The following is a 17,490-nucleotide window of genomic DNA, read 5'->3' as shown; positions in this document are numbered from 1 at the left end:
TGATGGGTAAGTATTGCTGATGGTTCCCCTGTTCTACTGGCTGTACTCCAGCACACAAACACTGATGGGTAAGTATTGCTGATGGTTCCCCTGTTCTACTGGCTGTACTCCAGCACATAAACACTGATGGGTAAGTATTGCTGATGGTTTCCCTGTTCTACTGGCTGTACTCCAGCACACAAACACTGATGGGTAAGTATTGCTGATGGTTTCCCTGTTCTACTGGCTGTACTCCAGCACACAGACAATGATGGGTAAGTATTGCTGATGGTCACAGTTACTGAAATCTTTACCAAATCACAATATTAGTGCTCCAAGCAATAAGTCATGCAACATAGCTTGTTCAGAGAATCAGCCTTTTTCCTTTTCAAACTTCCAACACTCTATATGTGTAATCAGTCATTGCAGTGTGACTTACCCATTTTTTAAACTTCCAACACTCTATATGTGTAATCAGACATTGCAGTGTGACCTAGCTGAATTTATAGATTTAATGTCGCAAATAGTTGGACCAGATTTGTTAATTTACTTGACCTGTAAGTGTAACTTATTTCACAATATTACAGGGAGGTGTTCCAGAGGGCGTACATCCTACTGAATGTGGGGTGTAGTGGAGCAGGGTGTGAGATGTTCCCCAGAACGTACCGTGTGTCGTGGACTACCACATTACATGATCACTCAGACAGAGCTGTACTTGCGACTTTCTTTGATTACCAGGAAAATGTAAGCTCCAGACAAAAACACATATACATCTCTGTCACTCTGGGGAGTTTATAATGTAAGGGGGGGGGGCAACTTTGTACTATTTTCAGAAAACACATTTAGCACAGTTTTGTTTAAAAAAAATGAAAATATTTGAAAGAAAAGAATATCGGTTGAAAAAGTTTTAAGTTGGAAATTCCTAAGACTTAAACCTGTCTAAAAACCAAACATAGGTCTTTCTCCCTTTATAGTGTAAAATCTGCCCTTGAAACTAACTTTTTGATATTTCTATTTTTTGAGTGAACATGAAATATAAATTCCTTATCTTTGATAAAGTGAAAATTTCATAATTATATCACTGTAATATATACTGGTCTCATACTACCGCCTTAAGAACAAGGTCCCAGAAAATAAAAAAATGGCCTGTGTAAAAAAACCCATTCAACACGGTAACTTCTGAACAACTTAAAAGAACTGAGTTTTAAAACATTCAAACCAAATGTCAAGTTCATCTTTACTTCCTAGTAAAACTTCACATAACAATAAAGTATCTTGATGTGACTTTGATGAGAGTTATTGACATTCAGTATTTTGTCTGTATTAGGGTATTTTGGATATTATGGTGACAACTTATAACAGTAAGAATGGGTACCAGACTCACCTGATGCAGCACACGTTTGAACAAGATGCCTGTTTTATAAAAGTGATGGGTAAGTATACTGTCACTGTTTGGTAAGGGATCAGTTAGACTCAGACAAAAGTGATTGGTAAGTACACTGTCACTGTTTGGTAAGGGATCAGTTAGACTCAGACAAAATTGATGCATGCACTAAAATTTCTGTCACTTTAAAGGATTTTGGCAACGATTTTTCATAATTTCATATTTTACGGTCATTTGATACAATAATATGTGTAGTGACCAAGACCCCGTCTCTCGGTACTCAGATGATGTATAGCCCATGTGACGCCCCATCTATATCAGCCTTATGAATATGCATATTTTGATCTTGGTACGAGGTCATGTGACGTCACAGTGGCACAACTTATCAGATGTCCTGTTCTTTACGTGTACCCATTCTGACACGCCGTTTACATATTTACACATTATCTACATAACAACGCAAGTAATGACATCAACCAATACATGTTGTACAGGTCGAATCATCAGTCGAAAAATACATATGTCAATAATGTTCTTCTAAAAAAAAAAAGAGAAGTTATCAATCAAGCCAGAATTGATCATGGAAGTTTAATTCCGTGCCTACATTCAATGTGACTTCAAGCTGAGAGACAGTAATACACAGTTTACACACCTAAATATCTTACCTGTGCATTAAAAGTATGTTAATTACCTATAGTTCTTATCGTTTAATACTATAGCCAAAGGATACCTACCTGTGAATTCAAGTTCAAGTTTCAAGGTTTTAGCTTATGCTTATGCCATGGCGCAGCGTCAGGCGTCTGTCGTCCGGCGTCCAGCGTCCTTCAACTTTCTTCTTTAAAACGCTACTTGTCCTTAATGGCTCAGAGGATTTTGACCAAATTTGGTCTGGATCATCATTGGCCAAAAGGTTCTCAGTTTTGTATAAATTTAGAGTATAGTCCCTTTTGGGGCAGAGGGGGGGGCCAAATAGGGGGAAAATAGGTTAATCTTTAAAAATCTTCTCCTTCTCAACAATTAAAAGGATTTTGACCAAATTTGTTCAAGAGCATCTTTGAACAAAGGAGCCTCAAGTTTGTATAAATGGAGGGTGTGGCCTCTCTGGGGGCAGAGGGGTGGGGCCCAATAGGGGAAATAGAGGATTTTTTTCTTCCTCCAAACAAATGAAGGGATTTAAACCAAATAAAGTCTGAAGCATGCTACTTAGGGACAAAAGAATAAGTTTTGTATAAACTGAGTTGTGTGGCCCCCTTTCTTTGGGTCAGATGGGTGAGGCCCATTAGGGGAAATAGAGGAAAACGTTAAAGATCCTTCTCCTTTTGTACCGATGAAGGGATTTTGACCAAATTTGGTCTGGAGCATCATTGGCCAAAGGGTTCTCAGTTTGTAAATAGAGGGTATGGCCCCACCTGGGGGCAGAGGGGTGGGGCCAAATAGGGGGAAAATAGGTAAATCTTTAAAAATCTTCTTCTTCTCAACCAATAGAAGGATTTTGACCAAATTTGTTCTAGAGTATCTTTGGACAAAGGAGCCTCAAATTTGTATAAACAGAGGGTATGGCTCTTCTGAGGGCAGAGGGGTGGGGCCCAATAGGGGAGTAGATGAAAATAATTTTTCTCCTACTATACAAGTGAAGGGATTTAAACCAATTTGAAAGCTATCAACAAGATGTTTATGTAAGTCACATTTAGAAGATTTATCAGATGCACTACGTAATTCTTGAATAAATATATCATGCAAGCGTTGAGAATACAATTCCAAAAACTGCCTTTCATTTTGTTAAGTTTGAGCGATCCAATATGGTTAAAACCAATTCTACATAAATCATTAATTAACAGGTGAACTAATTACCCAGAGGTGTTACCTGTGAATGTCATGGCCAAAGGGCATTTACAAAATGTATAACCGATCCTCCAACTAACACAAAATTATGTGTTTTGAAAAGATTAAAGTCAATTTCAACAGCATTTAACTATATTTTACATGCATTTTTACCTGAAGCTAATAACCTGGACCGAAATGTATGTGTACCATCACGTAACTAGATGCTATCAAGTCTGTGATTAATACATACGATAGAAGTGTTTTAAATGAAATTTCTGGATTCTAAAGTTTTATTATTTTTGTAGTAATGGTGGTGGTGCTGATATGACATCTATTGAATATTTTAAAGAACCAAAACTGACATTTGTTTAGCAGTTTTTATCAAAAATATATCCTCAGGGGTAGATCCAAGATTTCGTGATATCTTTTCAAGATATACAATATGAGTTTTTTAATGAAATTTCTGGATTCTAAAGTTTTATTATTTTTGTAGTAATGATGGTGGTGCTGATATGACATTTATTGAATATTTAAAAGAACCAAAACTGACATTTGTTTAGCAGTTTTTATCAAAAATATATCCTCAGGGGTAGATCCAAGATTTCGTGATATCTTTCCAAGTTGATTTAAAACTTATTGATAAGATTATGAAGACACACACGAAAACATAACATTGAGACATTATTCATCATTCCACTTTCCACCTCACAAGTTTTTGGAATTCTGTGTCAATTAGCTTAATGTGGTAGCCTTTTGTGTAAAGCTTTTTATGTGATCTACGTTCGCGATCATAACAAAACCAAATTGAATGAAAGTATATGTGTTCCATGTCTATGTGCTCTAATACCGTATCAAACTCAGATGCAAATGTTGTTTGGTAAAACTTTCACTTTTAGATGTGTAACGTTAGACAGGGAGGAGGTATACAAGCGATTTGTCAGCAGATTTCAGAACATAACAGTAGATTACATTACAAATGTCTGACTCTAAAAAGTCACGACATCATCAAACTGGCTCTTACGTAATACCTATTTATTTTGTTATAAATCAAGTAATATAAGAATGTTTCATTATGTGTAGCCGCTATTCAATATGCGTATCTTTATTTACGTCCCTGCCATATCAGAATCGTCCTCCGATGTCAATATTTACGTCCCTGCCATATCAGAATCGTCCTCCGATGTCAATATTGACGTCCCTGCCATATCAGAATTGTCCTCCGATGTCAATATTTACATAAATAGGGATCTGTCTTCATCCTGTCTTCACCTTAAATTCGTCGAGAATTGTATAAAGTATGTCGTTCATGCCAAGTATCACACTGTCAGACGTGTCCATTGAAACAAATCAGAAATATATAGGAGGGGTGTAGCTCCTGAACCCTATAGTTACTCTTATATAGACCAGTGACCCAAACCAGTACCATGTGATCGGTTAGCTCATTAACATTTTCACCAGTAAGGAGCGGTCACTTTTGGTTGCCTATATCTAGGTAACGGGACACTTCTAAGCGCTCGTTGGTGGATGATTCGGCAGTTATTTTTACAAAATGTCAGAAATCTTGGGCAAAACCCTTTAAGGACCAAGTGAGCTTACCTTGTCCCACTACATTTATTATTTATCTGGTGTCAGTATCAGCCCAAGGAAACTTCTAATCAACAGCTGTTCTTCGGCTTTTGTTTGATTTTGTGTCATACTTCCGACTTTTTTCAGAATTATTTAGATTTGGTTCATGTTTTTGTGGTTACCTTGTCACCACAGATGTTAGAAGTACAGCAAATATGTGTACAGTTTACCTGACTCAAGTTCACTCAGCAAATATGTGTACAGTTTACCTGACTCAAGTTCACACAGCAAATATGTGTAAAATTTACCTGACTCAAGTTCACACAGCAAATATATGTACAGTTTACCTGACTCAAGTTCACACAGCAAATATGTGTACAGGTTACCTGACTCAAGTTCACACAGCAAATATGTGTACAGTTTACCTGACTCAAGTTCACACAGCAAATATATATACAGTTTACCTGACTCAAGTTCACACAGCAAATATATGTAGTTTACCTGACTCAAGTTCACACAGCAAATATGTGTAGTTTACCTGACTCAAATTCACACAGCAAATATGTGTACAGTTCACACTTTGTAACAGTGAAATTTGTATCAACACAATCTAAATGTAAAACTGAAAGAAAATACCCAAGAATGTTTCTGATACGCAAAACTTGTTTTGCATGAGGATGTCAGTGTTAGAATAGCTACAGGTAAGATTGTAAAATCTCCTGGATCCACAACTTCAGATTAGTTTGTTGTACATATGATGTTGTCAGATTGTTGCCTCTTATTTTTACAGTGGCCAGTGGAGTTTGTTCCGATAACTGTCCGGCTCACAGAAAGGTAATATCAAAGTCTAATGTGAATATTGTTGATGGTGCGATGTCTTATTCTTATTCTCTGATGGGCATTACAGGGGTATACAGACTTAATTTGTTTAAACAATAATTTAACAGTGAGTAGGTAGGGAGTTAAAATGAGTTTCCAGTAATATCAAGACTGGAGTTAAATATTCTCATCAGGCAGAGTGTGGAAATATTTACCACACAAACAGCAAAATAATTTATGAGGTAGGGAATTGGATTTATCAGAAAGAGCGTTGTCTATGTACACTCGTTCAGTGTGTTTTCTGTTTTGCAGCCGTATGGTATCAATCAGCCTGGTCCAGCGGCCAAGTTTTCTACACTGGACACTAATGGTGATGCTCAGGTCGGCACAGGTGGGTACTTCAGTCAGATCACCTTGGCAGAGGTTCTCACCAATTGTTTGTTGATTAATGACTATGCTGAACTTTTCAAGATTAAACCTGTTCGAAATCAAAACAAATGTCCAGAGATTTCTTGAAATATATCATCACGAAAATATTCCATCTAATAAAGCCAACATCATCATCGTTACACTTTAATGTCAGGCTTTAAACAACAATTACAGGGTGCAGAATTTACCTGTCAACAAAGAGTTTCCTAGATGATCCGAGTGAGGACTTACAGTAGCCCACTGTAACCATAGCAATGTATAATGTTATATTCTGTTTAGTACGGATGGCAAGTCATTATGACATGTTCTGTTTTCAATAACACCACATTAACCTGTGTTTGTTGTGTTTACAGCCACCCAGTTAACACAGTCGGCATACTTCTCCCTACAGCAGCCCTACATTGTGTTTGGCCTTGGACAGACGCCCAACTTTGTTGACAAGTTGTACATCGGCATTCCACATCCTAACGGCACAGTAAGTATTACCAGGCGTAAAAAATCCTTGACCCTAGTTTTTAAAAAGGATGAATGGAACTTTAAACCTGAATATAATTCTATGTTTGTTCAACTTGTTACAGAATATAATACAAAATAATCAGAGGGGTAATTAATGTAATCTCATACCTTGATTTCACATACATGGAATTGTTGTAATCTGATAGACAGGTGATATAATGGGTAACTCCTGTTAAATTAGCCATTAACCAATTTAATCTGGCATCATTATGTCACATCATGTCGAGGCAACATTCATCTTTTGGCCAATCATATTTAACTTCAGTCCAGGCATGTTTGTTTTTTTATTTCAGCTGGTTAAGACATAATTAAGCCTAAAGTCTATTTTGTACATAACAAATATTTACTATCGGTTTACAGGACGTCAGGACAAGAAGCTGGTCCTCTGTCATACCAAACTCTCAACTTATCATCATACCTTACCCACATGACGAACCATCAAGGTATGTACGGGGAAATGATCATCTTATATATAACAATGCTCACTGCACCTTCGGCATCAGTACCCTCTTAGTTATGATTGGTTAATCGTTACATCAGCCTCATCAGTACCCTCTTTGTTATGATTGGTTAATCGTTACATCAGCCTCATCAGTTCCTTCATTGTTATGATTGGTTAATCGTGACATCAGCCTCATCAGTACCCTCTTTGTTATGATTGGTTAATCGTTACATCAGCCTCATCAGAAGTCAATTGTTTAATGGTGCCAACAAATTACATTGTCTAATTCAATAATATAGATTAACCATTTGTAGATCTGTGACTGTCCTACAAACCAAAGGTGTGATGGGCAGTCAGTTAGTAACACTAAATGGGTAAATAAATTTGAATTACTTTTATTGCCACAGCTGGTCAAACAAGCTTTTTGTGACCCCCAGCAAACTTGTGCTGTTGACTGGTGCTGCCCTCTTGGGGACATGTGGTTTCCTAGCGATGATGGTGGGAATTCTACACTGGCGAGAGAAGGTACCGTCCCTTTACATATACAGTCACCATAAACCACAATACAAACAATCAATGGTAGAGTAGATAACCTAAAGTAGCCTTCATCTTATTTAGTGAGAACAGAAAAGGTACACAGCTGCACAAAGTTTCATCCCCTTTCTTTGAGCCAGAAGATAAAGCCATGACCTTTGACCTTTATGTCAGCAAATATTTATAGGGTACATGATGCTATTTCATGATATATTGAATGAGATTTGATTGGAATGAAAAAAAAAGAATTGAATCAATGTTAGATATCTTATTGTGACCTTGACCTTTGATGTTGACTTCAAGGTCCTAGTTTGGTTAATTATTAATCATTTATATTTTGCCATCAGATGCAAAATGTAATGAAGAGGCTTTAACTTTTGAAACTTTAATTTTGTTAATGATCGTCTTATACAAATATTTACATCGCATGAGATATCAGATCAGTACCAGAAATCGTATCTTATGTTACTTAGCTAAGGGTAGTCAGAGTTCCATGATCTACCGATGCAGTTTTACACGTGCAGAAATTCCACCATAACTTAATAAGGAACAAGCAAATGGATGTTCATTTGTCCTGAAAACGCTCCATGTAACTCGTACTAAAAATGGTTTAGTAATAATAGATGTTCATTTGTCCTGAAAACGCTCCATGTTACTCATACTAAAAATGGTTTATTAACAATAGTTTTTCATTTGTCCTGAAAACGCTCCATGTAACTCGCACTAAAAATGGTTTATTAACAATAGTTGTTCATTTGTCATGAAAACGCTCCATGTAACTCGTACTAAAAATGGTTTAGTAATAATAGATGTTCATTTGTCCTGAAAACGCTCCATGTAACTCGTACTAAAAATGGTTTATTAACAAATAGATGTTCATTTGTCCTGAAAACGCTCCATGTTACTCATACTAAAAATGGTTTATTAACAATAGTTGTTCATTTGTCCTGAAAACGCTTCATGTAACTCGTACTAAAAATGGTTTATTAACAAATGGTTGTTCATTTGTCCTGAAAACGCTCCATGTTACTCGTACTAAAAATGGTTTATTAACAAATAGATGTTCATTTGTCCTGAAAACGCTCCATGTAACTTGTACTAAAAATGGTTTATTAACAATAGATGTTTGATGTAATTTTGAGCTTGATTTGATATTCCAGGTCGAAGACAAAAAAGAGAAATTACAAGATGCCCACAAGTTTCACTTTGACGCTATGTAAGCATGTCAACACAATGGAAATCATCCTCCTGATCACCATCCTGATGGTTGATCACCATCCTGATCACCATCCTGCCAGTTTTACTGTGTTTTCAGTGGAACACCTTTTATTTGGAGTCTGAGCCAGCAAAGAGCATTTGTAGACTTACATGTCTTACATCTCATTATGTTTCATCTAATAAGACTATTTTACGTTACACATTTTTTTTTGATGAAGATCTAGATTTGGAATGCAAATATCCAGGTTAATGAGTGCAATAGCTGGCATAGAAACTGTTCCAAAGAATGAGTGTCTTAATTGTGAATTTTCCAAATTAACAGAACTCATATTAATGTGTTACTACCACATGCCTAAATTGTTTTTCCTACATTTGTAACAAAAAAAATTAAGGGCAATTATGGACTAACTTGTACAGGAGGGCAGAAGTAACGTATATATAAAAATGTGTGGGTGGTATGATAGTCTTTTGTAAGAATTTCTTTCATAATGTACAGGAGGAGTAAACTGGTATAGGAACATATGAATCCTATTTATAATCTTATTTACATCCCGACATTGGATGGGTGATATGGGTATGTCACCTGTTATGTTATTTACTTTTGAACAAGACAAACTCATTTCCAGTGATGTTTATTATATGCAGAGCTTCCTCCTTGATAGCTGTTTGTTTTCTTCTTTATTACATAATAACAAGCGATGAAGACATTCCTCTTTCTCTGTGATAGGTCTATGTGAAGTGAGTGAGTTGTGTGTGTATTAACAATGATTTGTGATGCAGGTTTAGATGTTTATTAGTCAAAAAGCCAAAATTATGTGTAAAGCACTTTGTTCTATGACACAAGTTTAGGTGCAAGGTAGACAAATTGATTGAGTTGTGTGCGAATTACAATACATTGTATTCAATGGACGCAAGTTTAGACTTATGGTAGTCATATTGTCCCAATCTTGCGTGAGGTTTGACATGTGGTATAATATAGTTTATGTCTGTGTTTAAAAACATGTTACCTTTCACCTTTATTTTTGTTCTTGTTCTTCTTGTGACAAGCCACGTTTTCTGCTGAGATTAATGTTGAAATGTGCCAGACACTTTCTGACAAGTCAGAGCACAGCCCTTGATCACAAAACTTCATTACTTAAAGAAATCTTTCAATCTTCTTAAGGGCGATTACTTCCTAAATATTAATTGTTTAAGTAACAGGATACACTGAATGAATTGAAGATAATCAAAATGTGTAACAGTAAAATATATAAATTAAGAACATGATTCTTGGAGTTCAGTTTTCGTGATACCAGGCATACTGGTTGAAATGATCGTCATAATCATTTTAACAGTTTTAATTATTTTGTGACATGTACAATAACACATCTCGTCTAAGTATCTCTGGATAAATATTTACATGAGACATGGATCTGATTTATTGTTCCCACAAACTGAGGTGAAAATATACGTGCTTTATTCTGTATAACAGGTATTTTTCATAAACACCTTATTTTGTGTTTGCTTGCTTGATGATGAATTTGCAAAAATGGAACCAAAACTTTTCATCAAACAAAAAATACTGCACATGATAGCATGGCGATAAAAATGGAAAAACTTAAAAGTTAAAATTTGAATTTGAACAAAGTTTGCATCAGTTCCATCATGTGCTGTATAACAAATAATTTTCCAAGAAATGATCATATGAAAACCTGTATACCAATATTGCCTGTAGAGAGGGGTGGTTGTATCACTGCCCTGAGTGCCCTCTGTTTGTTAATCCTGCCGTCTGTCGTCTGTCGTTTTAGTTTACATGTATATATATTTATTACATACAACATACGTTTTTGTTGAAGTCTTTACAAGATGCTTTATTTGTATGTCAGTGGTTACATGAGCATGCACAATATGCTAATATTTATATGTGTACAAGGTCGGTTGCTTTGTGACTTTGAAATTAATCTTGTTTATCAATTACTTTTTAATGACAATAATAAATATTTATTTGACCAAAAATGGGACTTGATTCTTAAATTGTATAAAAAGTTCTTTGATAATATTTTCTCCACATAATTTGATCAATCTCCGTTACTGTTTTCTTCAAAGTCTGAAACAAAAAATAACCAAAGTCATTACAGTTGCCTTTCACCACAGCAAATGTATTAGTCCTGATATGAGCATACATTATCTTTCAGGTGTTATATAAAATTGAATAATGTTAAATTCCACAATCCTTTGACCGAGAATCATCAGCACTTCGCTTGATACATTTGTAGTTAGGAGCACACATAATACAAATCTATATTTAGCACAAGGGTAAAGCATGGTACAGACAATAGTTCTGGCTCTTGTTACAAAAGGGTAAAGCATGGTACAGACAATAGTTCTGGCTCTTGTTATACAAGGGTAAAGCATGGTACAGACAATAGTTCTGGCTCTTGTTATACAAGGGTAAAGCATGGTACAGACAATAGTTCTGGCTCTTGTTACACAAGGGTAAAGCATGGTACAGACAATAGTTCTGGCTCTTGTTACACAAGGGTAAAGCATGGTACAGACAATAGTTCTGGCTCTTGTTATACAAGGGTAAAGCATGGTACAGACAATAGTTCTGGCTCTTGTTACACAAGGGTAAAGCATGGTACAGACAATAGTTCTGGCTCTTGTTACACAAGGGTAAAGCATGGTACAGACAATAGTTCTGGCTCTTGTTATACAAGGGTAAAGCATGGTACAGACAATAGTTCTGGCTCTTGTTATACAAGGGTAAAGCATGGTACAGACAATAGTTCTGGCTCTTGTTACACAAGGGTAAAGCATGGTACAGACAATAGTTCTGGCTCTTGTTACACAAGGGTAAAGCATGGTACAGACAATAGTTCTGGCTCTTGTTATACAAGGGTAAAGCATGGTACAGACAATAGTTCTGGCTCTTGTTACACAAGGGTAAAGCATGGTACAGACAATAGTTCTGGCTCTTGTTACACAAGGGTAAAGCATGGTACAGACAATAGTTCTGGCTCTTGTTATACAAGGGTAAAGCATGGTACAGACAATAGTTCTGGCTCTTGTTATACAAGGGTAAAGCATGGTACAGACAATAGTTCTGGCTCTTGTTACACAAGGGTAAAGCATGGTACAGACAATAGTTCTGGCTCTTGTTACACAAGGGTAAAGCATGGTACAGACAATAGTTCTGGCTCTTGTTATACAAGGGTAAAGCATGGTACAGACAATAGTTCTGGCTCTTGTTACACAAGGGTAAAGCATGGTACAGACAATAGTTCTGGCTCTTGTTACACAAGGGTAAAGCATGGTACAGACAATAGTTCTGGCTCTTGTTATACAAGGGTAAAGCATGGTACAGACAATAGTTCTGGCTCTTGTTACACAAAAGTGTGTCATGTTGGCTCAAGGAAGCTACATATCAAAGTTTGATTAAATCTTCTATTAGATAACTGGACTGGCCCTGGAGTTCTGACCGGCTCGACCCCTTGGGTCTATTCCCTGAGACATAACATGAAAATGGTTGAGGTTGAAATTCCTATTCTTTAAGAATTAAGGCAATTGCTAGGCATAAAAATTAGTTTATTCATGCTATCAGTATTGGCCAAGGTCCAGCCCCACCCCTATGTACTAAGTCCCAGGGGCCCTGTAACTGTTTACAGAAACATATTGATCAATTCACAGTAAAATCTGTTTTTGAAACACATGCTTGGCCTTTGAGCCCTTGGAATCCTCTGCTTTATAAAGAAGAGTATACCCCTAGTGGTTAGTGGCATGTCGTAAAGGAAGGAAAGTGCCGGTTAAATCTTAAAAGCCTAAGCGTCTAGACCAGTTGATTGAGTTTCAACCAAATTTGCTATGAAGCATCCTTGAGACCAGGAAATCAAATACAGGATGACGGAAGGGTGTTGTCTCTAGTGGAAGTTGGAGCACTGAGAACTGAAGTGAGAACCATAAGAGTGTAATGTTATTATTAACAACATTTTGTCATGATTGCTTAAATATCCAGATGGACGCCATCGCATTAAACTAGAGTGCTTGGTACAAGGTGAGATCGAAAACAACGAAATAAAGCAAGCTTATTTACCTGGATATAAAGCATCCAGGAGGAGCTCCAGTTCTCTGCGCCTGTCGGAGATAACTACAAGTAAAAGATCAGATTGGTATCCACAGTTCCAGCTTCATGCTACAGTTTATACTAAAAAATGGTTTCCGTGTTAAAGAAATTCAAAAGAGATCGAGTTTATCACACAGTGTTTTGATAGCGGCGTGACTACTTACCACACAGTTTCCTGGAGGAGTCACATGTGGTGTGCGACGGACATCCTGAACAGCGAGTTCCTCTTACGTAGGGCTTGGTACTCCCTACGTTACCCCTAGGGAGGACACCATCATATGAAGTCACTTGTTATAATAACATAGAATATGCAATTTTATCGTCACGAAAATGGGTTTTAAATGTGTAATAACAGATTTTAATCTCTCTAATTACGTGCTTGAATATACAGCCTTAGATCTTTATTTTTTGTTCATGGACTGTTAAATATCCAATGATTTACCCTGGTCCGTACTGACAGACAACAAGCCAGACAAAGGACTGTTAAATATCCAATGATTTACCCTGGTCCGTACTGACAGACAACAAGCCAGACCAAGGACTGTTAAATATCCAATGATTTACCCTGGTCCGTACTGACAGACAACAAGCCAGACCAAGGACTGTTAAATATCCAATGATTTACCCTGGTCCGTACTGACAGACAACAAGCCAGACCAAGGACTGTTAAATATCCAATGATTTACCCTGGTCCGTACTGACAGACAACAAGCCAGACCAAGGACTGTTAAATATCCAATGATTTACCCTGGTCCGTACTGACAGACAACAAGCCAGACCAAGGACTGTTAAATATCCAATGATTTACCCTGGTCCGTACTGACAGACAACAAGCCAGACCAAGGACTGTTAAATATCCAATGATTTACCCTGGTCCGTACTGACAGACAACAAGCCAGACCAAGGACTGTTAAATATCCAATGATTTACCCTGGTCCGTACTGACAGACAACAAGCCAGACCAAGGACTGTTAAATATCCAATGATTTACCCTGGTCCGTACTGACAGACAACAAGCCAGACCAAGGACTGTTAAATATCCAATGATTTACCCTGGTCCGTACTGACAGACAACAAGCCAGACCAAGGACTGTTAAATATCCAATGATTTACCCTGGTCCGTACTGACAGACAACAAGCCAGACCAAGGACTGTTAAATATCCAATGATTTACCCTGGTCCGTACTGACAGACAACAAGCCAGGCCAAGGACTTCATTACCACTTTTTTTCCGTCCTCGATTTTACGGAGGGGTTGACATCTCTCCATAGAACAGCCCAGCTTGTCAGATTTAGACCACACAACCTAAAACAAAGACGAACAGTTTCGGTTTTCTTTTTTTGTTCATCCACACGATAAATTAGAAAATGATAAAGCACTTTTCACGGAAATACATACCTTCTTGTACGTAGTGAGTTTAATTTCACCCGGAAGTACACTTGTTTAAAATGAATTATCTTTTCCCCGGATGTACACACACGAAGGCTAACCTGTTAGTAGTGACTGTTCTCTTTCCCGGATATGCCACGATTTTCTCCCGAAAGCACACACACTAACATGCTTGTAGTGACACTTTCCCGTATAAACATGATTTCCTGTTGGTAGCGACCGCATTCCTTCCCGGAATCACATATGCTTACCTTTTTGCATTGACCAACTCTCTTTTCTCGGATGTAGAAGCAGTGACTGCGCTACATCCCGTAAATACACTCTGTCCCGGATGTAGAAGCAGTGACTGCGCTACATCCCGTAAATACACTCTGTCCCGGATGTAGAAGCAGTGACTGCGCTACATCCCGTAAATATACTATATCCCGGTAGAATACGCCTACCTGTTTAAAGTTGATGCACTCTTTCCGGAAGTAAACGCTTATCTGTTGAATTGAATGCACTGTTTCCCGGAAGTAAACGCTAACCTATTTGTGGTGTTCAACTTTGTTTCCCGGAAATTCACATAACACTTGTTTGAAGTGAACAAACTCTTTCCCGATACCGATATTCGGGAAAGACCAACACTCTTTCCGGTTGTTAACCGGTTTGGAGTCACCGACACTTTTTCCGGGAAGTTTCCACCCGTTTGAAGTGAATAATTCTTTCCGGAACTATACACTGACCTGTTTGACGCAATCGATATTCTTTTCCGGAAGTGATCGGTTACCAGTTTGAAATAAATACTCTGTTTTCCGTAATTTCACACTGACCTGTTTGTAACGACCACACACTTTCCCAGAAGTGCACATTTACCTGAATGTATCGATCGCAAACTTTCCCGGAAGTACATACTTATCTGTTTGTAGTGACCTCACACTTTCTCGGAAGGACAAACTGACCTGTTTGAAGTGACTGCATACTTCCCGGAAGTGCACACTTATATTATTGTAGTGACCTCACACTTTCCCGGAAGTACATACTTACCTGTTTGTGGTGACCGCACACTTTCCCGGAAGTACATACTAACCTGTTTGTGATGACCGCACACTTTCCCGGAAGTACATACTAACCTGTTTGTAGTGACCGCACACTTTCCCGGAAGTACATACTTACCTTTTTGGGGTGACCGCACACTTTCCCGGAGGTACATACTAACCTGTTTGTGGTGACCGCACACTTTCCCGGAAGTACATACTTACCTGTTTGTAGTGACCTCACACTTTCGTGGAAGTACCAACTGACCTGTTTGTAATGTTCTCACACTTTCCCGGAAGTACACCCTGACCTGTTTGTAGTGACTGCATACTTCCCGGAAGTGCACACTTACATGTTTGTAGTGACCTCACACTTTCCCGGAAGTACCAACTGACCTGTTTGTAATGTTCTCACGCTTTCCCGGAAGTACACCCTGACCTGTTTGTAGTGACCTCACACTTTCCCGGAAGTACACCCTGACCTGTTTGTAGTGACTGCATACTTCCCGGAAGTGCACACTTACATGTTTGTAGTGACCTCACACTTTCCCGGAAGTACCAACTGACCTGTTTGTAATGTTCTCACACTTTCCCGGAAGTACACCCTGACCTGTTTGAAGTGACCTCACACTTTCCCGGAGGTACCCACTGACCTGTGTGTAGTGACCGCACTCTTTCCCGGAAGTACACGATCCAGTTATGATGTTGTAGTCATTCTTCTCGACGTACCAGCTGTTAACGATCTTTGTGATATTCAATGTTTTTGCTAAAAATAAAATGGCTTATTAGCTAAGAGTTGACAGAATCTTTATAACGTTATTACTTTTATGATCTGAAAGGCCTTCGTTGGAAATAAGCCTTCTGGCTTATATGAGCTATCCTTGCCGATCCTGCATAACTGCAACCTATTACGTAAAAGTGTTTTCACTTTAACATTATATACTATGTTATTTGTTTTACTGTCATGACTTTAGTTGGCAACATATTGTCTAAATAAAACGATTCGGACTAAAAGGAAATACATGTAATAAATCTGCAGGCAGACCTCACTCAGCTATTCACTAAAGATCGCCCTGAGTTCACCATTTCTGTTGTGCGCCTCGAAGTCTGGAGTCGAACACATACCGCCAGCACTGTATTCACTAACCCATACCGCCAGCACTGTATTCCCTAAACCCATACCGCCAGCACTGTATTCGCTAACCCATACCGCCAGCACTTTATTCACTAAACCCATACCGCCAGCACTGTATTCGCTAACCCATACCGCCAGCACGGTATTCACTAAACCCATACCGCCAGCACCGTATTCACTAAACCCATACCGCAAGTACCGTATTCACTAAATCAATACCGCCAGCACTGTATTCACTAAACCCATCCCGCCAGCACTGTATTCACTAATCCATACCGCCAGCACTGTATTCACTAAACCCATACTGCCAGCAGTGTATTCACTAAACCAATACCGCCAGCACTGTATTCACTAAACCCATACTGCCAGCACTGTATTCACTAAACCAATACCGCCAGCACTGTAATCACTAAACCCGTACCGCCAGCACCGTATTCACTAAACCCATACCGCAAGTACCGTATTCACTAAATCAATACCGCCAGCACTGTATTCACTAAACCCAATGCACCAGCACTCAATTCACTAAACCCATCGCACCAGCACTGTATTCATAATTCCATACCGTTCATCAAATGGTAGAAAGACCGTGGATCACTTACCTGTGGTCATAAATAGGTTTTCCCCGACATAAGCGGCCGTGGACTGACCCTTCCATGGAACGGTCCGGTCGGAGTAGGAGCTGTGTTTCCATAAACACTCGTCTGCCCAGTCAGCTGCGTTGTTCTTCAGGGATCTACTCCAAGTCTGAAGCAACAAAGGCGAAGTATAGACTAGAAATCTACTCCAGATATACAAGTGAACGAATGCGAAGTATAGACTAGAGATCTACTCCAGATATACAAGTGAACGAAGGCGAAGTATAGACTAGAGATCTACTCCATATATAGAAGTGAACGAAGGCGAAGTATAGACTAGAGATCTACTCCAGATATACAAGTGAACGAAGGCGAAATATAGACTAGAGATCTACTCCATATACAGAAGTGAACGAAGGCGAAGTATAGATTAGAGATCTACTCCAGATATACAAGTGAACGAAGGTGAAGTATGGACTAGAGATCTACTCCAGATATACAAGTGAACGAAGGTGAAGTATAGACTAGAGATCTACTCCAGATATACAAGTGAACGAAG

General features: G+C 38.3%; 2 protein-coding genes across 3 annotated transcripts in view; one reads left to right on the top strand and one right to left on the bottom strand.

Moving 5' to 3' along the window:
* The window catches only part of LOC110462497 (T-cell immunomodulatory protein-like), a 21,355-nt gene extending 10,649 nt beyond the window's left edge, over window positions 1-10,706 (top strand). Inside the window, exons 10-18 of one of the 2 annotated variants that reach the window (XM_021516474.1) lie at window positions 567-723; window positions 1,307-1,412; window positions 5,544-5,587; window positions 5,885-5,963; window positions 6,355-6,476; window positions 6,878-6,960; window positions 7,367-7,484; window positions 8,654-8,737; window positions 8,769-10,706. In XM_021516474.1, coding sequence (XP_021372149.1) covers window positions 567-723; window positions 1,307-1,412; window positions 5,544-5,587; window positions 5,885-5,963; window positions 6,355-6,476; window positions 6,878-6,960; window positions 7,367-7,484; window positions 8,654-8,713 — 769 coding nt within the window. In that variant the 3' untranslated portion in view covers window positions 8,714-8,737; window positions 8,769-10,706. Of the gene's footprint in view, window positions 1-566; window positions 724-1,306; window positions 1,413-5,543; window positions 5,588-5,884; window positions 5,964-6,354; window positions 6,477-6,877; window positions 6,961-7,366; window positions 7,485-8,653 lie in introns of both variants that reach the window. The other variant, XM_021516466.1, reaches the window with a different exon arrangement.
* LOC110462510 (peptidase inhibitor 16-like) overlaps window positions 9,099-17,490 on the bottom strand; it is a 19,419-nt gene continuing 11,027 nt past the window's right edge. The window contains exons 3-8 of the mRNA XM_021516487.1: window positions 16,956-17,100; window positions 15,872-15,984; window positions 13,988-14,118; window positions 12,978-13,072; window positions 12,784-12,837; window positions 9,099-10,797 (exon numbers count right to left, since the gene is read on the bottom strand). Coding sequence (XP_021372162.1) covers window positions 10,769-10,797; window positions 12,784-12,837; window positions 12,978-13,072; window positions 13,988-14,118; window positions 15,872-15,984; window positions 16,956-17,100 — 567 coding nt within the window. The 3' untranslated portion in view covers window positions 9,099-10,768. The remainder of the gene's footprint in view (window positions 10,798-12,783; window positions 12,838-12,977; window positions 13,073-13,987; window positions 14,119-15,871; window positions 15,985-16,955; window positions 17,101-17,490) is intronic.

The sequence above is a fragment of the Mizuhopecten yessoensis genome, unplaced genomic scaffold (genome assembly GCF_002113885.1).
Source record: "Mizuhopecten yessoensis strain PY_sf001 unplaced genomic scaffold, ASM211388v2 scaffold1461, whole genome shotgun sequence".
NCBI classification, from domain to species: domain Eukaryota; kingdom Metazoa; phylum Mollusca; class Bivalvia; order Pectinida; family Pectinidae; genus Mizuhopecten; species Mizuhopecten yessoensis.
This window is presented reverse-complemented; position numbering and strand designations above follow the sequence as displayed.